Source organism: Aristolochia californica, unplaced genomic scaffold (assembly GCF_029961685.1).
Source record: "Aristolochia californica isolate CCGP_79_NKW_82.1479 unplaced genomic scaffold, dmAriCali1.0.hap1 SCAF_1, whole genome shotgun sequence".
Classification (NCBI taxonomy): domain Eukaryota; kingdom Viridiplantae; phylum Streptophyta; class Magnoliopsida; order Piperales; family Aristolochiaceae; genus Aristolochia; species Aristolochia californica.
Genome location: NW_027181770.1, coordinates 56257986 through 56280434, shown reverse-complemented (window position 1 = coordinate 56280434; position 22449 = coordinate 56257986). Strand labels below are relative to the sequence as shown.

General features: G+C 39.4%; 1 protein-coding gene across 3 annotated transcripts in view; it reads left to right on the top strand.

Annotated features, from left to right (window-relative positions):
- The first annotated feature begins 3081 nt into the window (after nucleotides 1–3081).
- Nucleotides 3082–22449, top strand: part of LOC137951981 (ubiquitin carboxyl-terminal hydrolase 5) — a 37203-nt gene continuing 17835 nt past the window's right edge. Inside the window, exons 1-6 of one of the 3 annotated variants that reach the window (XM_068799012.1) lie at nucleotides 3082–3366; nucleotides 5158–5418; nucleotides 9720–9864; nucleotides 13885–13944; nucleotides 14062–14157; nucleotides 16581–17000. In XM_068799012.1, coding sequence (XP_068655113.1) covers nucleotides 3254–3366; nucleotides 5158–5418; nucleotides 9720–9864; nucleotides 13885–13944; nucleotides 14062–14157; nucleotides 16581–17000 — 1095 coding nt within the window. In that variant the 5' untranslated portion in view covers nucleotides 3082–3253. Of the gene's footprint in view, nucleotides 3367–5157; nucleotides 5419–9719; nucleotides 9865–13884; nucleotides 13945–14061; nucleotides 14158–16580; nucleotides 17001–22449 lie in introns of those variants that run through there. The other 2 variants (XM_068799019.1, XM_068799027.1) reach the window with 2 other exon arrangements.

Genomic DNA, 22449 nt, shown 5'->3' with positions numbered 1-22449 from the left:
ATAGGTCCACATATATCAGAATGAATAATATCCAAAACATGAGAACTTCTTGAGCCTTTGGATGGAAATGGTATCTTTGTCATTTGCCCATATATACAACACTCACAAATAGGAAAATCATTATGTGAAAGATTTTTCAATAATCATTGTGTCACAAGTCTTGTAATTTTATCCTTGTTTATATGCCCTAGTCGTAAATCCCACAAATACAATTCATTTTCTTTAATATCCGAAGAAGTAGAAACATTGAACACCATGTTTCCACTAAGTTGCAATTGATATAGACCAAAATTTCGAAAACCTCTCAAAATAACTTTATCATCTTGTAACATAAGAAACTTTCCATTTCCAAAGTAAAATGTAAATCCAAGTTTCTCAAGACAAGATACAGATAATAGACTTCTTCTCATAGAAGAAGCATAAAAACAATCTTCTAAATCAAAAAACTTATTATCAACAAGTTTTACCCGGTAAGTTCCCACGCCTTCCACAATGGCTTTTTCATCATTTCCCATGTAAATAAAGTTTGTTTTGTCCTCAATCTTTCTTAGCTCCTTGAAGCCCTGCAACTCATTCGATACATGAACAATTGCACCAGAATTAGCCCACCAACTAAAAGGTTTGATATAAATAGTACAAGTTTCAAGAGATAAGGACTCACTGGTGTTCTCCTGTTGCCCTTCTTGCATGGTTTTCAAAGCCCTACAATACTTCTTTATATGTCTTGGCTTATTACAGAAGAAGCAAACACGTTGATTTGCATGTACTTCAACCCTTTGTTGATTGACCTTTTTGTCCTTGATGTTTTGAAATCGAAAGTTTTGTCCCTTTTTCTTAAAATTCTTCTTCTTCGGCTTCAAAACTAGGTTAGCTCTAGGTGAAGGTTTATCTAACCCAATACTTGGATTGAGTCTTTCAGACTGGTGGTTGATCATATTAACCAAATCAAATATAGTCCACTTTGTATTGGACAAAGAATAAAAATCTTGAATATATTTGAGAGATTTGGGTAAAGAGTTGATAATGGTGATCACTTTAGTTTCTCCATCCATTGGTCTACCATGATATTGTAACTCATCTGCCATGGCAAGCATGTCATTTACATGTTTTCTCACATCAGCATTTTCTTTGCATTTGGCACGAGTGAACTTTTGCCATAAGTTATTGATGTGAGTAGACGACTTTTTACCATATTTTGCCTCAATCTGGTCGAGAATCTCTTTTGTAGTGGGGACATGAAAATAAGTCATCAAGAGAGTCTCACTTAGAGCCCCAAGAATATGTGACCTAGAAATTTCATTAGCATTATCACATTCCTTGAATTTTCTAAGGTCCTTCTTATACTGTTTCAGATTATCGAGGTAGTTTATTCGGGAAGGTCTTTGAGGAGGAGTATCCACTTTGATAATCTTATCAAACCTATAGCCTCGTAGCATTAAGTCAACCCGTTGTGACGATAATTAGTCCCATCAAGTGTATTTTTCTTTAGGGACTCAACAAAATTATGTCCACTACTAGATATTCCTGTCATCCATAAAATATTTCAATATTTGGGAGAATATACATAGTTATACAATCATTTCAGCCATCGAGTATGCCCATTTACCCTTTGGGGATTCATATGAATTAATTTACAACATACTAATCTAATTATACAATTCGCATTACCCTTTGGGGATTTTGCTAATCATATAATAAAACTAGTATAACTCATAAAACAAATTATACTCAAAATAAACACATAAAATTAATTTAATCTATACAAAATGCATTACCCTTTAGGGATTTTGGAAATTATATAATTAAGTTAATTTTCACATACAAATACATAAATATATAACAAGGCAATCAATAACACTAATTATAAAAACTTCAAATAGCCAAATAACATGGAAATTCTATTCAAAATACAATTATGGGTAAAAATAAACACTTAAAACACGTTATGGCTCATTATATTAGCAATAACCCGGTTTGGTTCATGGTTCTAGGTCATTACCGACCCGGACCGCCCAAGCTTGCACATTGGCAAGCCTGCACCAGCAGGTCCGCTGACAGCAGCCCACACGTAGCAGCCTGCGCAGTAGCCTGCACCAGCAGCCCGCGCACATTGGCAGGCCCGCCTGCGGTGCCAGAACCAAATAAGCCTAAATTAGGCTTATTTCCATTCACAAATAATTAGCCAAAAAATCCAAAACAATTATGAAAAAATATAGAAACTTAGTTGTACTGAACATCCAATGACAAAACATCTAGAAGTGGGTCACACGAAATATGAATCATGGTAATTTTATTTTATAAACAGTATATTTGAATCCATAATTCCAACAATAAATAACTATCAACAATAATTTCATGAGAAAAAAAGAAAAACTTTTGGCGCAAGAACAAAATTGTTTCATCAACAAGAAGAACTCTATGTGAAACTTGATCAATTGCGCCTTTCAAATTTTCATCTTGATGTGGTGATTTTAAATCTACTACTCTGATACCATATTGAATTTAGATCCAATGACAAGGTCCTCGACCAAGGTAGCAAAAGAAGAAAAGAGAAAAAAAAGAGAGAACTTGGCTAGTGAGATGTAGAGAGAGAGTTTGGGAAAGGAAACATTTATAAGGATGATTTTGAAATAGTGGAGGGGAAACTTAACATGCTTTGAACCTCTATTTATAGTTGTAGAATAAAGTTTATAATGACTATAATGCCCTTAAAGCTATAAGTTTTGAAAAAAAACACATAAGTAGACATACATCATCTTAGATAATTATATACTTATGTCATCCTAATGAGAAGACCTTTACATTACCTCCTTTGCCACCTCCTTAACACGGGGAAGATAATTACTTTGATGCCAGTTCGAGATGTATCCTATGACATTCTTACAAAATCAGTGATATTAAAGATTTTAACTACTATATGCGACGAGTTAGGTATCTACAATATTTTTTTTCTCCAAGCTAGAGTAAGAGGAGTATAAAAAAAAAAACCACAAAAGACATTCTTGAGTGAAGAACTGAATATAGCAAGCAAAAGCACGACACCTTATGGATCTCTATAACGTCTAATACTAACTCCCCATTAGGGTCAGATCTATTCATGTGGCGTCCAACTTACAACGGCTACGGTTACCTGACAGCAAAGGCGTGCCCAGATTAAAGCTCCGCGCACCCGGAACACAACTGTACAAGACTAACGCAGCGGAGCCCGGAAAGACGGGGACAGCGGGAAGTCGCAAGCACAAGTGTCGGAGAAATGCAAACAGATGAATTAACGCCGGAAGGGGAGAGACTTGTGATCAGAGAAATTACTGTGTCTGCGGAGGCTCAATGCAAGGAAGGGGATACATTTTATCTGATTACTCACAGGTGAAAACCCTAGCTTTAACGCCTCAATTTCTCTCTGTTTTAATCTATTATCCAATTATGAATTTGGTGAGAGTTCTCTCAGTTTATGGATTTTTGGCTAAACAGTTCATATGGTTAGTCTTTGGCGGTTCTGAGTGGATGTCTCTGGTTTGTTTTTTCGTATTTGTTGCTCTTATAAGCGGTATGAAATTTTCTTGCTGAATGGTGTATTCGCCTGATCTGGGGTTGATAGTTTATTTCTGCGAAAGTGCTTGATGAGTGCAGGAGGCTGAAAATGTTTATAGGAATTGAAGACGGGTTTGGGTGGAGTTACACTCCATTATGTTCGATGACACTTCATTAGATGTGTTTCAAGGAAGTATGCGTCGTATTCTGCAGGCTTCTGATGCAGGAGTGCAAATGCAAGTAGATACAAAGGCTATTCACAACATTTCCTTTCCATTTTTATGCAATGAAATTGAGCCATTACAAACTTGGACAGCTTTAGTGGAACTTGTGTTCGTATCTCAATCAAGGGACACATGTTTGTTGGTCCTCTGAATCTTCTAGCCATACGCCATGGATGCTCAATACTCATCTTAATGCTGTTCACAGCATTACACCTAAACTTTTTCCTTCCATTTTCATTTCTCTCTAGTTTCGGTATGGTTAAATGCGAACCAGTGTTATTGGACCTGGCCCGGTTAACTTGACCAGGTGTGAATGACAGTGGTTCAATTAGGTTTGACCACTGGTTGAACCAGTGATCACATTGTCAGATGTTGTAGAATTTTTTCAAATTTAAAATTAAAAATACAATCTGGGAAGAAATTTTCCCCCAATCTGCCGAAGAGAAGGCAGAGTTTGGCAAAGGTGAAGGTGGGGACCCCTCCCTTACCTGTTGATGGTAGGGAGTGCTTCTTCCCTCCTCCTCCTTGCTGGCACTTGGCAGGGTATGGACCCTGTTCTCTTTCCCTTTTAACAAAATAAAGGGGGGCAGTGGTGGGGGTATGCCTCCATCCCCACCATCTTTTTGCAATGAAGGAGTTATCCCCTGTTTTGCTCTATTGCAGCGAAGGGGGGAGGGAGAGGCCCCTTTCTCTGTATATATAGAGAGGATGAGAGAAGGGGAGGGCAGCTGCTCCTCTCCTTCTCCTTTATTTTTGGGGCTGTTGGAGGAGGGCCCTGTTGCTGATGGTGAAGTCTTCTCTCCCACTGGTGTCAAAGCCGGGGGGAGGGGGGGGAGGGGGGGGGGGGGGGGTGGTGGGGGGGGCGCAGAGAGACAGAGATTTGGGAAGTGCATTCACCTCCTTCTCCTATTACTTAGTTCTCACTTGCTCAACGTTGACCATGCTGATCGGGCCAGGTCAGTTAGTTGATTGAGTAAACTCAGCTTGGTCAACCAGGTTTCGACCTTATTCCCGATCATATATTCTTACCCGGTAGAGGGATTGGGTCCTATTGAACCTGTTTCAATCGGTTAGTCAGGGTTGGGTTTGATAACAATGTTGCGAACAACATGTTGGTCATATTAAAGCACAGTCCTGAAAAGGAATGCCATATTTTAAAATGGAAAAAAGTATAGCAATACCATTGTATCCACATAACTTTTAGTGTTCATCATACATATGTTATCATATGAAGTTCTTTTATTTTATAAAAAAGGGATATGCTAGCAGTTGCAAATATGTGGCTGAGTGTACAAAGAGTTATTTTGTGTTATTTTGTGTTATTATTGTGTTATTATTGTGATCTTATCTTAGCAAATCTTATAGACTTTCTGAACACTTCCCTTCAATTGGTTATTGCCAGATGGTGGCGGGATTGGCTTGATTATGTGAACCAAGATACTTCAAATATAATTGCAGATGGATTATCTTTGTATGGTGCGGATTATTGTGAATCAGCAGGTTTAACTACTGCAAAGAGGCCTCCGGGTATTGATAATTCTGATCTAATTTATGATGTGACATCTGAGGACTCCAATGGGGAAATTGAACTCCATGATGCTCTAGTAGAAGGGCGTGATTATATATTGCTTCCTGAAGAAGTTTGGAAGCAACTTTATGTTTGGTGAGTTCATAATGGTGAAAGAAACGTTAGATGAAATATGGGCATTACAAAAACTTCTGACAACTTACTTCTTATTTCATTCTCACTTAAAGGGATACATTGTTAAAAACAAATGATGCGGCAACAAATTTATTATTATTACTATTTGAATGCCAGGAATTTGCTTTTAATATCCAAACAACCCCCCTTGATGTCACGATGGAAATTGAAGTTACGACCTTTTTTTTCAATAATGATTGTAGATTTAAGTATTTTGAATGAGAAATTTGTGATGGCATATGGGCATTAATAAAGCTGCCAACAACTTCTTCCCTGTGGTATTCTAGTTTAGAAGGGTAGGCTGTTAAAAAGAATTGATGGGGCAATGAGTTTCTTTTTCTTCTCCAAACAACAAACTTTGCTGTGACAACTATCAAATTCATCCAATTTTGCAACTTTTAGGTTTTGTATATTTGAATATATTGAGTGATAAATTGTCATGGAGGCGTACATACATGTTTAATAATGTGTCCAAATGAGGACCTTATATTCAGTATCCTGTTATTATTGTTTTATTATTATATCAGCTGGAGGAATACAAATATGCACTTATGGTAAACCAGCTTTATGCATTTTTGTACATCTTCTGCATTTGTACCATAATGCCCAACATATTTTATCCCCCACTGCTTACTATGGCCAATGGACAGTGAACATGAATTCTTTAGTATAATTAATGTGGAATATGTGATTGGATGTTCCTTCATGAGATGCCTTATGCAAGAGTTCACATCAGTTTGTTCTCAATTTTCATTGGTTTTTATGACAAAATTAAATAAGTTGGACTATCTAGCATGATCCATCAGAGATACTTAAAATTGTTGTTTCTGCTATCATATTCAGTGGCAGAATTGGGAAATCGGGCTTTTCAATCGTAGCTTGAAACCATCCAACTGGAAAGCTATGAAATGAACACCTTCAATGATTTCTATGTATCCATTTATAAGGTTGAACTAGGCTTCTCTAAGATGATGTGTTGAGATTCATTCTTTCATTCCTCTTCTTGCTTCTGCTTCTATCAGTATGTTTAAGAATAGGCCATTAACGGTGTTCCATTTTCACAAGCCAAGTCATACACTGTTTGTATTCCGTTAGAAACAGCCAATTTTTCGTTTTCTGAAAAATGGTACCACTCAATATTCAACATTCAGAAAAATATTTAACATTTGAAAACACATTTGACATTTTTTGCTCCACAGCTTTATGAATAGTATGAAATTGAAAAATTTACCTCATTTACTAATAGTCATGTTTCAGCTATATACATTCTAGCTACACCTCTGCCTAATTTCCCCCCCTCATAATGGTACCACTTGCGGTTTCTTAAAAGGTTCTGCGGTCTCAGGTCAGGTGACCCCCTCTCATCCTTCCTCTTCTGCATCATCGGAGATGTCTTCCATTTCTCTCCATTGCTGCCAAACAAATCGGATGGGTCCTTCCCATGATCCCTTCCAATGCCCTTGATGTCTTCCTTATCCAGTTTGCTGACGATACCATCTGTTTTATGCTCTGGTTCCACGGAACAAGTGAATAACCTCCAAGCCTTCTCTTTGATATCATTAAGGGCTACAAAAATCAACTAGTCCAAATCCTCTGCCTTGGCTTCCACATCCCCTCTACTATGCTCAACCAAGTTGTCCTTGCTCTTGGTTGGAAATCTCCTCTCTTCTCATAATCCTACCTCAGCCTTTCCTTCTTCTCCTCCAGCTCAAACGAAACCATTTGGAGACCAATTGTGCAGAGGTTTTAATGTTACCTTCGTTCTCAAAAGGCTGTTTTCTCTCCAAAGCTGAGCACGTTGTCCTTCTAAAATGCACCCTCTTTGGTCTCCACATTTACTACCTTGCCTGCCTCTCTTGATTAGCCAGCATTGCCAATGGAATTGAGCGGCTTTTAAGATGCTTATGTTGGAAAGGCAGTGGTAGCGCATCTGGTTTTCATATAGTCAATTGGGACCAGGTCTATCTTCCCAAGAACCTTGGTGTCATGAATGATGGTGTGAAAATATAGATTGCCCCAGCTGGTCTGGTTTTCCACCAATCACAATTGGTTGTATTTGGAAGCAAATGTGCAAGCTTAAAAAATTCTTTGTGGACCTCAGATTCAATTTGGGGAAATATGACAGCTTTTAGAGTTAGTTTGGATGGTGACTCTTGTCTCTTGGTCTTCTTTTTGAGGCTCTTCAGTGTGGTCAAGAATCCCAATGCGTCTATTTGTAACCTTCTGTCCAGAAATGGCTCAAGGCTTAACTGGATCTTTGATTTTAGAGGAAATCTGAACAAGGGGAAAAGATGGGAGTTAGCAGCCTTCTTGCCTTACTTGACAAATTTTTTCGCATTGGTGATGAGGAGGATGGCTTAATTTGGAAGTGCGTGACAAGTTCTCAGTTCTTCTTGCTACAAGGCTCTCCTCAATGGCCCATCTCCTTCTAGCCTCCCTGCCTCTTTCACTTGGAAGCTGCTTGAACCGTACTAAGGTCCTCTTTTTCATGTGGTGTTCACTCTGTGGAAAGATTTTGATCACCAATAACCACACGCAAAGAGGTATTAGTGGCCTTTACCTTATTTACAGGCAGTAACATCGAGTATGAATCCTCATTTAAAAAAAAACATCGAGTATGAATCCATTGACCACCTTCTTTTCCACCACTTTTTTACCAGCATCATGTGGAAATCTGTTCCTTCTCATGCCTCTTGGCCTCTTTCTTAGGTTTCATGTGCCAGGTGCTTTCTACCCCTTTCCTGGTATAAGTTGTGATAAGTGGGAAGTTTGCAACACCCTTGTTCCTTGGACCATTTGGAAAGAGAGAAAAAAGAGAGCCTTCTTCATTAAGTATTCCTCCCTCTCTGCTCTGAAAGCCAAGCTTTGCAGTTGTTATTCTGAGCTGGGAATACTTAAGGACTTCCTTGAAATTTTGGAGGCTGTTCTTAGAAGCGTTTGGGGACTTCCTTTGTTGGCCTCTTTCACTATCACCCTCCTAGGAGCTCATCTTAGACGTCTCCCATAGTGCCATAAAGCTGAACTTTGACTTTAGCTCCATGGGCAACCCAGGCCCTGCAGGGTGCTGGGGTGTGTTCTGAATTCGGGTCAGGATGCTGCTCTCTTACTTTGGCCCACTTTGGGTTGTGGACTCCAACAAAGTCGTAATCAGGTCTGTCCTAACTGGGTTAAAAATCTTCAAGCTATACTGCACTTCTGGTCTGCCAATGGTCGAGGGAGATTCTGCTTTAGTCATTAGGTGGTGTAACAGAAGTATTGACATCCCCTGGAGATTTAACTTCTTTCTTGAACAGATCATGGTCCTCTTGAGTTGTTTTTCCATCTCTCGGGTATCATGTTTTCACAGAAAATGGGGTGGCTGATTTTCTTGGGAAGGAGGGGGCTTTTCTCCAACATCTTGTTATGAATGGTTTCACCGCCTGGCTGCTTGTTGACTTGCTTCTTCATTTTTAATAAAATCTCTCGTTATTTAAAAAATGAAATACTCGCTCTCTTGTTATTCCAAAAAGAAGAAATTTTGCATCTTTCATTTAAATCTATTACATTTACTTCTCATTTTTCTTGCTTTTATTTTCCTTATAATTACTGTGAAAAAGATGAAAAAAATTGAAGAAGGAAGATAGAAGAGAGAAGAAGAGATAGAGAAGAGGAGAGCTCAATTTGAGAAAGCACGAGAGTAGAGATTCCTCTCTCTTTTATTCATGGCGTAAGTGACTTATAGTCAGATTACATAATTGCCCCTCATCACTTAAAATCACATAACTAATTTGAACCATAGACTTCTAAAAAATATCTAATTTCACTGACCCAACTATCGATTATTATAGAACATGTAAAATGACCAAAATACTCTGTTATTTAATGTACTGAATGCATTATTTGTTCCTCAAAGGTTTTCTTCATAAAAAATTAAGAAATTATTTGTTCCTTTTTTGCTCATTGATTTGTTCATTTTCTTTTTTGGTTATCACATTCTTCTTCTAGCTGCTTTAGTTACTTATTTTTGTTTTTGATTTCTTGTACATTCATTTTGGACCTCTTTACATCTCTCTCTCTCTCTCTTAATTCATCACTTCTCATCTTTATTTACAAAGTTGAATGCATTATACATTGATACAATGCCAGTTAGGTAGTTTTTTTACCTGAAGTTTCTTATGTTTTTCTATCAAAGCAATGTTTTACTGTTTAATGATCCATCTGAGAAAGTTGATCTTGCAGTGAAGTAAGCGAATGAGTAAATATGATAAACTCTTTGACCTCAGGTATGGAGGAGGGCCTGCATTGGCCCGGAAAGCTATAAGTTCTGGTGTCTCTTACATGGAATTAGCCGTAGAGGTATATCCTCTACGGCTTCAGCTTCTTGTGATGCCAAAAGGGGATCAGGCAGTAATCAGAATAAGCAAGAAGGTGCAGTTCCTCCATCAAATTTTGATCTTGTCTGGTTTTTTGGTGCGGACATTTGGACTCATTTTCTCTTTGTGTGGATATATTTGAATAAGTGGTGACAGTTGTTGCATTGAATCTAATTGGTTTTGACTTCCAAGTGTGAGTTTTCTGAACTGAATTTATTTTGATTTCCTTTCCTCATAATTTGGTGAATAGGAGGTTTCTGCATCGAAAGCATTCTTTTTCATATATACAACTGAAAAGAGTTTAATAGATGACCTTCTAAAACTTGACATCAGATTCTGTTGACTTGCGCAAGAGTACTGCCACATTCATGTGTCATTTTTTTATCTGACTTTTTGATGTATCTGAGATACTGCATAAATATTTTATTTTGGATGTAACTTTTTAATTTGAATATAGGAAATTTCCTTTATGTATTTTTTTGAAATTGCGAGACTTGATATTAAAGGTGGATGTACAACTGCATCTCCCTATAAAACAGGGAGAGCAACCAGAAAAGCATAAAATTACAGAATGAGCTCAGCTCATACTATAATCAAGAAAAAGCTTACAGAATACAAGTATATTACACCTATTCCTAGCTTATCCAAGTATATTCATAGAAAACCCCCTTCGGTTTTTTATTGGCTTCTCCATTTGCTGATCTGGGAACGTGGCTCCAAGTGATGTTTGAGGCCATGGGCGAGGTCCAGAATCTCATCCCAGTGAAGCAGTAGTCTTCAAAGTGGCTTGAGTGTTCCCCATACATGAACTGATCACCGTCTTAGAATCTCCCTCAGCAATAAAGGAAGAGTGAAGGAACAGTGGGAGTGTTCCCTATGAGGCATAGCCCATGAAGAAGGGTAAGAGTTTCTGCATCTAAGGTGTTAGCACAGGTAATTGGGCCAGCCTACATGGCAATCACCAATCCATTCCAATTTCGGATGACACCCCACCTGCTCTCCTCAAATCAGCTGGTCCCAGGCAGCCCTTTGCACGTCCATTGAAATTCAATTTCAGTATCCTCGAGGAGGGAGGGACCCAAACCTCAATACTTTTGTTTTTAGGAACTGTGAGTTGAGCAATGTTTTTCCAATTTGCCAGCATGTACGAGCCATTAAACTGTGAAATTTTTTCCTGGGTGCACAACCAAGTGATGATGTACCTAATTGTTACTTCCCCTACCTGGTGAGCATTCTTTGAGACCCCTCTGAAGACCCTATTGTTTCACTCTTTCCATGTACACCATGGCTTCATGGTCAAACCAATCTTCCACATCATTTTCCCAAGATGGGCATCATGCAAAATTGCATTATAATATCTGGAAATGTGGCAGGAATGCAAAAACTGGTGCCAAAAAGCTGGAGGAAAGGGTGCAAAACCTTTGAGGTGAATGGACATTGAAGAAGATGGTTTGTGGTCTCTTCAGCATCATCTCAAAGCTTGCAGCGAGAGTTGACTATAGGAGTGCCTCTTCTCTGAAGATTGTCTTACGTTAATATCTTTTTCTTGCAGCACGCCAGCAGAAAAAAAGAGAGCCTTGTGTGTTCCAAGGAGTTTCCAAACCATAGCTGCAGCATCATGGGGGTCGCTGAGGGGTGAGCTTCTTATGGCAGGAAGGCACTGAGAATTTGCCACTTGTGCAAATTTTTCCAGATAATCAGATCCTCTTCATGATTGCTGATGTAGTGGTTCTCAAGTGTGGAGTGGAGAGAGTGAGGCACATTTGACCTCCTTTGCTAATAGTTTTCTGTGAAGCCCAAGCTTCTAGCTGTTGCATGTTTTTTGCTGATGCTATCATGATATAATTATTGCTGTTCAGAGCGTAAAGAAACGGGAAAGCTTGCTGAGGGGCTTTTGGTTTACCCAGCAGTCAGTCCATAATGGGAGATCCGGTGTCTTGACCTGTTCTGACCTGACTTTAAATCTGAAGCTGCTTTTGAATCAAGGAGGGCAAGGATGCGTTTCCAGAGAGAGGAATACGCCTATTGGGGTTGGTAGAAGGGACCTAGTTGTTTGGGTTGTAGTTTTATTTCACAATTGCAATCCGACACCAAAGAGCCTCTTTGTTAGTGCTGTATCTCCACAACCATTTTATCAGCAGCGCTTATGCCTCCCCTATTTAATGCCCAGGGCCCATCCCATTTGGGAATACAATTGTCTCATTTTACTAACTAATAATTTGATTTTTCCAATGAATCTCTTCACAAAAAGCTCCTCTCCATGATCGTTCTCTCTGGAACAATAGAGGGCCGAGGAAGGCGCATGCTATTAATGAGCCAACTTATCACCATGTTATCATCCTTAACCCACTTGTGGTAGGACGCATCTTCATCATCAATCAGAGGAGGAAAGTTAACAATGTGGCTCAAGTGGTCACGAGTAATAAGAACCCTCCGAACTGATTGTGACCAGCTCATGTAATTGGAGAGACCTCTAAGTGGAATTGTAGTAATACGGAGTATATCACTCTTATTACTATTGTATCCAATCTCCATGATGAGGCAAGTAAAATATGGAGGTCAAGGGAAAAGGCCTTCTTCAAAGAACAATTACTCTATGTAATTTGAAGAACCCGTAGACCAAATCAATCACCAACAAAAGAGAACAAGAACCAATTTCTTTCACAAGGGCAAGCACCAAATTATCAACAAATTTGTGCCTTTAGAAAGTGATAATAACATCCAGCCATCACTCAACTTCTCTTGTATTCATAAGAATAAAGAGAAGAAAGTAGATGCAACCGATTAGGCCTAAATCCAAACTCCAACACAAACGAGCAATAGACAAAAATTTAGAGAAGATTTAATGACAAACCAAGACACTTGGAAGAGATTTATCTTCAGCTCATGGGAGACTTCAACATAAGAAAAAAATTCAATTGTTGAAGTTAAAAAAAACGGAACTACAAAGGGTAAATGGCTATTGGCATTTCATCAAACATGTAATGGGCATCCAACAACACAACACAAACCCATGAGCAACTTAAAGTAGGAGAAGATACAACAACATGTGCTGGAATTCTACCTCAAATGAGATGGATCCAAATTACATAAAGGTAATTGAATTTCCCCCATCAATTTTAATAAGATGCAAACAGCAAATGTTCTTGATCACTCTTGTAATTGATTTACAAGGAGTCAAGATTATAACCTCAATTTAGTCATAGAAATAAATCTTTACAACATATAAAGATTTATCTTGACTTGATGTGACTCAAAATTCAAGAAGTAAAGAAAAACAGTAAAAAGGAGTATGTAAATAAGAAAAGGAAACAAAAAAAAACGTAAATAAGAAGATAATGAACTTATCTCTTTATGACTGAACTCCTTTTACAACTTCTTGAACAGATTTCATAATAACTCCATGAAGAGATCCTAAACTCCTTGCTCTGATACCATGTAGAATTTAGGATATCATGAAAGGAACTTTAGATCAACAAGAAAGAAGAAGAAGGGAGAAGGAGAAGAGAAGAAGAAGAACGTGGAAGAAGAGAGTTTGGATTAAGGGAGAAGAGGGTTGCGTCAAAAAGAAAAATGAGGGCTGGACGAATTTGTGGAAAGAGAGGAGAGTGCTTCAATGCCCTACCTCTTAGCCAATGCCTTTATTTATAGTTTTACAATACCCTTAGGGCTACAACTTGATAAAACAAAAGACATAAAAGGAACACATATTTACACTTCTATGCCATCTTTATGGAAAGTACCATATTTTACACATATGCCACTCCTTTGACGTGTGGGTTTCTTGTCTTGAGCTCGTGGGCTTGAGCCCATCTTCTAACAGTGCTCCTTCATGGAAATCCACTCTCGCTCTTCAATGCTGAGTCGCACTACCATTCTCCATCGCACTACCTAACTCGCAAAAACACTGTGATTTTTATTGGGAAAATTTGTGGTTGCGTTTTTGCATACTTGTCAAAAACTTAGTACTGCTGGACTATGTTGTGGAATATGATTTTTTTTATACGTTTTGAAAATTGCAGGGACTTGTTGGCTGCATTAGCGTTCTTATAATTTTTTTTTTTAATTTTTTCAGGAAACAGTAAGAGAACTCCATAGAAGAGCTTGTCTGATTTTTGATCTGATCTCAGAGCAAGTGAGAATTTATCTCCCGAGCCAGTTAAAATCCTCGATTCAACTATGATTTTGTTATCTTCATTCTTCTTGCAGTCTAAGAAGATTGTTTTATTTTCCTTTTCATGATATGGTGCAGGTTTGTGTTTGGGACTACTATGGTCATCAGAAGCATGCTTTGATGAGTGACATGAGTAAAACTCTTGATGATGTTAACTTACAAATGGACCAGGATGTGAGTAGAATGTTTTTCTATATTCCGAGTTCCCTGTCCAAATTATCTGGGACCTCTCATGGAAATCTCTTGAAATGATATGCAAGACCTATAACTACTTAATTTCCAATGTGATGACATGCTTTGCACTGACTCTTTAAATAGTTTATGGTCATTAAAAGATTTATCAACAATGACATTCTCAGCCATTTTCAGGTAATTCTTAAATTAAATTGACTGTTCTAGAATCGCACACCTAGGGATGGTACAAGCTAGTGGCTTTCTGACAAGCAGTGAAGCCTGTTGGCAACACATATTTGATGGGACTTCAATCCATTTTGAATACTGGCCTCTATTTGTGTATTCTTTGTCTAACCTTTCTATATTTTCCCTTGGGACTGTTGTATTCTGGCCATTTTTCAAAGTGTTTGCTAATTATTTTATGAGGATCACATAGGCATAGGGAGCAACCCTGCAATTGCTTGTTGTTAGGGGTCTGCTCCCTCCTCCTTTGTAATTTTTTCTTTTGTTAATATAAATACATCTTTATAAAAAAAAAAAAGGATCGCATAGGCATAGTATTGTTTGGCTCATGTAAATTATTGTGCAAATGGTGAGAGGGATGATTTATAGTGGACGGGGGAAGTTCATGGGGTACAAAGTGGACTGTATATCTCAGTTATCTTGCGATTATCCTGTCCCTTATAAACCTATTGAGCAATATGGGTTTTGGTTTTGTTGCCTTTGATATACAATGCCAGAGATTGTAGGAACATTTGGCAATTTTTCTAACATAGCATCTCCAAATCATTCTCACAAGTTTATTCAATGTGTTTATAAAAATTAATGCTTAGATAGCCATTTCCTTGACTCAGACATCTTGAAAGATTAAGATGCTAGTTGACTTTCTTTGGCATTTTTTTGTTTGCAAAAAAGTATATTCCTTACCCAATGTGCTTTTTGGCAGTCATTACAATCATTTGTTAACTCAAAAGATTTGTTTGTGGTTTCTGTTACCCTCTTGTTTTTTGCAAAATCTTAATGTTGCTTTTTCATCGGGATATTTTAAAGTCTCAGGCTTTTCCAAGTGGTTCATGGAATTTTCATTTATGTAGAATTTAAGGGAGGGTGAGGTTGATAAGGTTAGTTATCTCTTGTCACTCCTAGAGGGGCATGCTCTATGAGGGATTGGGAATGATGAATTTGATTTGGAAGGCCACTGTGTGTGGTTCTTATGCAGTTGCTTCTACTATGATTTGGCCTCTGCTGCTCCTTCCTCACTTATGCATGAAGCATTTTCTCTAATTTGGAATCTAATGGTATCTTCTAAGGTAAGATATTTTCCCTAGATCGCCTCAAAGGATCGAATGTTGACAATAAGCTATGCAATCACAATTATGAGTCTATTGATCATTTATTTCTACATTGTTTGTTTGCTGGGTCTATTTGAGGATCTTTTTTGCTTAAATTCGGATTTCAGATTTGTTTTCTGTTATTTTTTTTAGACTTCAGGATTCAGTTCAGTTTTTGTAAAGGTCTCTTTCAAAGAAAGGTTCCCCTTTATGACGATCGTCTTTTGCTGCTGTTATTTGGGATCTTTGAAAAGAGTGCAATAATAGGATTTTTAATGGGGTAATTGATCAATTGGTGGTGCTTATGAAAAAGTGGTCCATAAAACTCATTTTTGGATAGATAAGTTTTTGGATCTTCAATTTTCATATGATCTATCCTGAGAATGCATTGGGGATATGTTGTAGGTTCTAGTTATTATATAATTCCTCATCTAGTACAGTGGGAGCCCTTGCCAGACGGTTGATTGAAGCTAGATTTTGATGGTAGCTCTAGGGGCAATCTGGGTCCCTTGGGAGGAAGGGGAGTCATTCGAGATCCTTGTCGTAATATTTTTAGAGTATATTCTGCACCCTTTGATGTTTCTAATTCCACTGAGGCAGAAGTTTGGGCCCTCCAGTGTCGTATAATGGTTTTTCTCCAGTAGTTCTCTTTGCTCTTGGCCATTGAAGGGACTTTATGGTAGTTATCTCTTGGTTGTCATCTGGTTGCTTCTACTTTGCAATTGAAATGGACTCACACTGTATGAAGTGCTAACTCCATTGCTGATTCATTGGCTCGTCAAGGGGTCTCCAAGAAGGAAATATGTTCCCTTTTAATGTCATTCTTTGTATTATGCTTGCAGTTTGTATTTGTATTTTGTTGCCTTTGTGTGTCAGTTTTAACATGACTTCTTTATATTTGTTTTCCTCTTGATGAAATTCTCCTCCTATTAATGACTTTCTATTCCTAAAAAAATTCTACAAATTAATTTTTTAACTTTTAGTTGGATTCACATGAAAATCTTTAATCTTTTTTTGGTGGAAGTTGTCTGAATTCAGAATTTTGGGAGCTGCTTAACAGTTTGTTTACAGTCAATTTATTATGCTTCACAGATTCTAGTGGAGGTAGTTTGTGATGGCAGTGCTACTACATTTGGTGGTTGTTTGAGTTCTGTTCAGGAAAATGGCACCACTGAGAAAGACTCAACTTCTGTTCTTCTAGAACCTTCTAGGTCTACTATTTCCACTGTGGGTGCTTTATCTACAAGCAAGGGTGCTTCTAGAAGCTGCAGTTCAGAGTTATCACAAAGTCAAGTGGTTGGTTCTCCTGCTAGAGACTTGGATGGTTCACATGGGGTGTACAATATTGCTACAAGAGGTTCAATTGGTGGTCTGAGTGGGTTGCTCAATCTTGGAAACACTTGTTTTATGAATAGTGCAATTCAGTGCCTTGTACACACACCTGAGTTTGCTCGATATTTTCGGGACGATTATCATCAAGAGATTAACTGGCAAAATCCTTTGGGCATGGTTGTAAGTCACTGACTCTGGCATTTTCATTTTCTTCTGTAAACTGTATGTACATTCCCATAATGATGGTGTGGTTGAATTTTGCACCAGTGATGTTATTGTCATATTTATTTTGTAGTTATGGTTTTATGATTGAAATTCCCACAGAAAGTGTAGCTTTTTCTGCTATAAGCAGGTGATAAACATACTTGTAGGGGTTGTGCTGTTTCTGTTTAATGTAATTGTTACTAATATAACCATTATCATCGTTGTCATCATTATCATTGTAGGATAGATATTCTACTAAGTATAGCCTTTCACATTGTCTCAGTTAATAAATGGAACAGTTAAGTATTGTTTTTTTCTCTGTGCCCTTATTTCCATACTTATTTATTTATTTTATTTTAAACCGAGAACCCTTATTCCTTTTTTGTTTTTTCAGTCAATTATTTGTTGGATAGTTCAGTAAATCTTATATGTTTTATTGCATTTAATGATTATTGTTGCTGTTAGCTTCACCTTGCCCTCATTGTCATCATTATCATCATCATTATTTCTACTGCTACTATTTTTTTTTTTTTTAAATGATGCTGTCTACTGCCACTATATTAAAATTCCATAAGGTATAATGTTTTTGCATGGCTATCAATGTTTATAAACAGAATTAAGGAATGGTTTCTCTGGTTCTATCTTCGTTTTCCTCTTGTGTTTTCCATTTATTTTTGTTTTAGTAATATTCCTTATCATGTTTTTCATTTTACTTGATTATTTCTTGATATTAAGGTACATATTATATGGTTTAAGGATGTTGAAATACCTGTGTAAGGGCATTTTTGTCATTTCCTTTTTGTTTGTGTCCCTCTAATAATTGTAATAAATTACTAAACATGATCGGAATCTATGTTTCAAGTTTCAAGTTATTCTGATGAGTATTTAGAGAGTTATGAAAGTTTATGTAAAGAAGGGCATTACTGTATTTTGTTGACTTTCACTTAAGTGAGTTAATTAAATAGAGAGGGTACGAATTCCAGCTCTAATGAGGGCTTCTTTTCATGCACTCTTCTCATCTCTCTCTCACCCCTTCTTCTCTCTTTCCTCCTATCTCCTTTTTATTTTTATCATGGTATCATAGTAGTGAAGTGTGGGCTTGGGACATCTATTTTGGTGATTTCACTAATTTACATATCTTAGTGAGTAAAAGTTCAATCTTTTCCTCTTTTTCTGTGCTATAACCACTTAGTTAGTGGCTTGTACTGCCTTTTTGAGCAGTTTCTATGTGTGTCTGTGCCCCTAGAGGGTTTATTCCTGTCTTGACCTGAATTTGGGTCATGCCTAAACCTGCGGAGATTTGCCCAGTCTGTGTTATGCATGCGCAGGTGAATAAAATTGGAGAATTGGCATACATTTGGTGCCTAATTACTTGTGATTGAAGTTGGAAGTGTGAATTGATGTACTAGAGTTTGCCCTAATTCAATTGTGTGTGGGGCCCACCTACATTCACAAGTTGATTGGAGTGTGTCTCTCTTCACGTGCCTTTTTGGATTGTAGTTTGTGGTAAGTGTTTATTGGATATTATTGTTATTTGGTGGCGTTAAGATGATTGGTTCAGGGAGGTTATTGCTCCAATTAACTCTTCTGGAAATTCGGAAAGTAAGGATTCTCATTCAATTCAAATTACCTTCATAAAATTGAATGAGACTAATATTTGAATTGGTCTTGGTTAGTCCTTATGTTCTTTTTTTTTTTTGGAAATGTAGTCCTTGTGTTCTTTTTTTTTTTTTTTTTGAAATGATGCTGATTTTTATTAAGGCAAAAACTCAAGAGGGTATATGACAAGGGAGGGAAACTTTCCCAAATAATGAGAGATAGCTGGGAAGTTTCGAATTTTGCCAATTTATCAGCCAAAGAGTTGGCTGATCGAGGAATGAGATTCCAATTACAATGAGTAGAAGATACAATGTCAGCAATACTATCAGTGATGGGCCAGTGGTGCCAAGGGGGGAGGCTGTCCTTAGAACACCAACTAATCACCGTTTTCGAGTTGCCTTCAATGATTAACTTGCCATGGAGACGATCCCTGAAGATTTGGAGGCCGAACAGTAGAGCACTAATTTCAGCAGTATTAGAATCAGCAATGCCCACTGGACCAACATAAGAAAGAATAGGGTCTCCATTGTCACCTCTGAACACACCACTTGCTCTTACTGGACCAGGACATCCAATAACATTACCATCAAAATTCTGTTTTATGCAGTCGCAAGGGGGAGGATCCCAGATAGCCATTCTTGGAGCTTTGCTGGGGCTAGACATGTGAGTGATCAAAATTCCAATTTTCCCGAAGGGAAACCACCGATAGAGTGGCAAAATCCTTCTTTGTATGAAGCCAGCTCGAGATGAGGTCGACGACATGTGAAACCATGTTGTCTGGGGTGCTACCTTTGGAGTTGAATCTTCGGTTGTTCCGCTCGAGCCAAATGCACCATGGAACATGCGCAAAACAGGCCGAAAGAATTAACTTGCCCAGTCGAGGAAGGAGAATCCCTCGAACCATCTCAAAGGCGCCAAAGAGGTCCTAATGTAGCCCCAGTTGAAGCCTGATTTTCTGAAAGATCTTCATCCAAACTTGCCACGAAAATCCACTGTGTAAGAGGACATGCTGGACTGTCTCTTCGCACTCACCGCAAAGGGGACAAGAAAGATCAGGGGCAGTGAAGCCTCTTCTATGAAGGTTGTCTGAAGTAAGAATCTGTTCTCTGATGGCTCACCACACGAAGAATTTGATTTTGCTTGGCGCTGAGAGTTTCCAAGCCAGATTCGCCTTGTGCTCATGAGTACTGTAGTCTTGCTTTCTGATATGAGAGTAAGCCGAAGTGACAGTGAATCGGCTATTATTACTGGGCTTCCAAATCAGCTTATCAACTGAGTGCTCCTGGATAATAGTATTGCTGAGTTTAGTAAGGAGATAGCAAAAAACCAACAATTCCTCATCATTTAATCTCCAACGGAACAAGAGATTCCACAAGTGATCACTCCATGAATCAGCCACAGAGCAAGAGAAGTCGTTTGCCACCCTATGCAGCACTGGGAAGTCCTCCGAGAGAGATCGAGGGCCACACCATTCGTCCGACCAGAAGAGAAGGGTCCGTCCATTGCCCGTGTGGAACGAGGAAGCATCTCTGAATACTAGAAGGAGCTTGAAAACTGATTTCCATATCGGTGATAGGAGGCGAGCAGTGCCACTCTCTCTCCACCATGCACCCGAAAATCCGCCCCAGTGATGCCAGAGTAAAATTTCCACCTCTCCTCCCAACAGCCCAACGCCACCAAAACATCCTGTCGACACCCCCTCCTACTAACAACACCCCCTCCTCCCCGAAAATTCATGATTTGCCCCAAAACCATGCATCAGTCCCCCCTGCTCCCACAGAAACACTTGAAATCATCCAAATTCCACCAAACCTTCTCCAATATGGGCACAAAATTTTGACTCGTTCCATTCTCGTCCAAACATCCCCCGACGTCATCAAATCCAACATTCTTCAATGGTTGATTGATGCAATTCACCTCCCTTACACTCCCAAAATCTCCTATCTCAGTCCCCAAACTTGGCTTGTTCATTTCGGAACCCAGTAGGAGTCTTTTGCGGCTCTTGCCATCATACCCCACACCAACTCTGGCATCATCGGGGTCTCAGAATGGCTCCCTTCGGCACCCTCCAGCTAGTACGGCCAATGGGTCACAGTTACAGGGCTTCCTACTGAGCTATGGCAGAACACGGTCTTTTCGAGAGTCGTGTCTGAGTTTGGCTCTATCATTGCTTTGGACCCACTCACGGAACACTGACACCGTTGGATGAGGCCCAGATCCTCATCAACCCTCTTTACCCATGTCAAGGGCAATATTTCAGATGCATTATGGTGGACAAAGAGCGATACTGGATCTGTATTAGTATTGCTATGATGGATGATTTTAGAGATGTCCCCGAAAGCACAATCAAACCTCGAGAAATCACACAGCCAACCAATGAGCTAGGAAGTGCACCTCTCGACTCTGCCACCTCCCAACAGTTGCGATCCCCCCAGGAAGCTTTATAGCTCGCTTGGGAACTATACTCGCTGACCCTCCGACATTCCTCCCCACTTATCCGACCCATCACTCACCCACCCACTCAACCCAGTCCCCCACAAAAAATACCCTTGGCCCAGATCCAGATGTCATTCACCCCTCTCACCTTCCTCCTCCCCCCCACACCCACCCAAATATTGGAATCCCCCCCTAGGCCACCCCCGAGAAATCCCCACCTAGAAAATTACCTCTCCGACGCAGAATCCGGAAGCAGGTAGCGCTCTCCTCGTGCCCACAGGCAAAACAATTCTCCCCCTCCCGTTGTAACCTACCAGCGCCAAGCTAGAGGGCAGCAAAGACAACTTCTACATTGGAGGACCCAGTGCCACCATTCGATACCCCTGCAACCTAGAGATGGGAGATTTCATTATTCCAGAGCTGCGTGAACGAGCTCAAGTGTTTGTGGCAGCTCTCCAGTCAGAACAACACAAATATGACCCAGAAACCTGGGCCCAGATAGTGGAACTTGCCAAGGTGATGTGCACTGTCTCCACGAAACCTCTCCTGGGAGATAACCGCCCATCTAAGAAGTCAAAGAAGATGAATAATGATCAATGATTATTCTCTCCTGGAATGTCCGTGGAATTGGGTCCTTGCGTCGCCGCCCTTCATTCGGGACCTCCTTGCTTCTACCAAGGCAAATGTTGTTGTTCTCCAAGAAACCATGGTGGCTTCTCTACCCCTTGGATACATCCGTGAGTTGTGGCACCTAAAGGAGCCCGACTGGGCTTCAGTGGATGCAGTGGGATCGGCAAGCGGTATCCTACTGATGTGGGACACCAGTACTATTGAGGTGCTTGATCGTTGTAGTGGCTCTTACTCCCTTGGCATCAAGTTGCGAGACAAAAGTTCGGGGAACATTTGGTGCCTAGTTGGTGTCTACGGCCCTACCAGACACCATGAGCGTCACTTATTTTGGGAGGATCTATTGAGGACTTGTCAGATGTGGCCTATTCCTCTGATGCTTGTGGGTGACTTCAATGTCATTCGATTCTGCCACGAGAAATGCCCATCGTCTCGGAGATTCACAACCTCCATGAGGCTATTTGCTGATTTTATTGGCAGCTTGGACCTGGATGAGATTGCCCTATCTGGAAAGACCTTCACTTGGTCAAATGGCAGGTAGCCCCTTGTCCTCTCAACGCTGGACCGATTCTGAGCCAGCAATGATTGGCTTCAGCTCTACAACAACGTCTCCGGCAAAGTGCTCAATAGAGTCGTCTCTGATCATTGGCCGATTATGGTTGATACCCATTTTGGCAACAACCAGCCCCCCCCCCCCCCCCCCCCTTTTCAGATTCAACAATTATTGGATGGCGGACCCTCTTTTGATCTATCTCTCCAATCC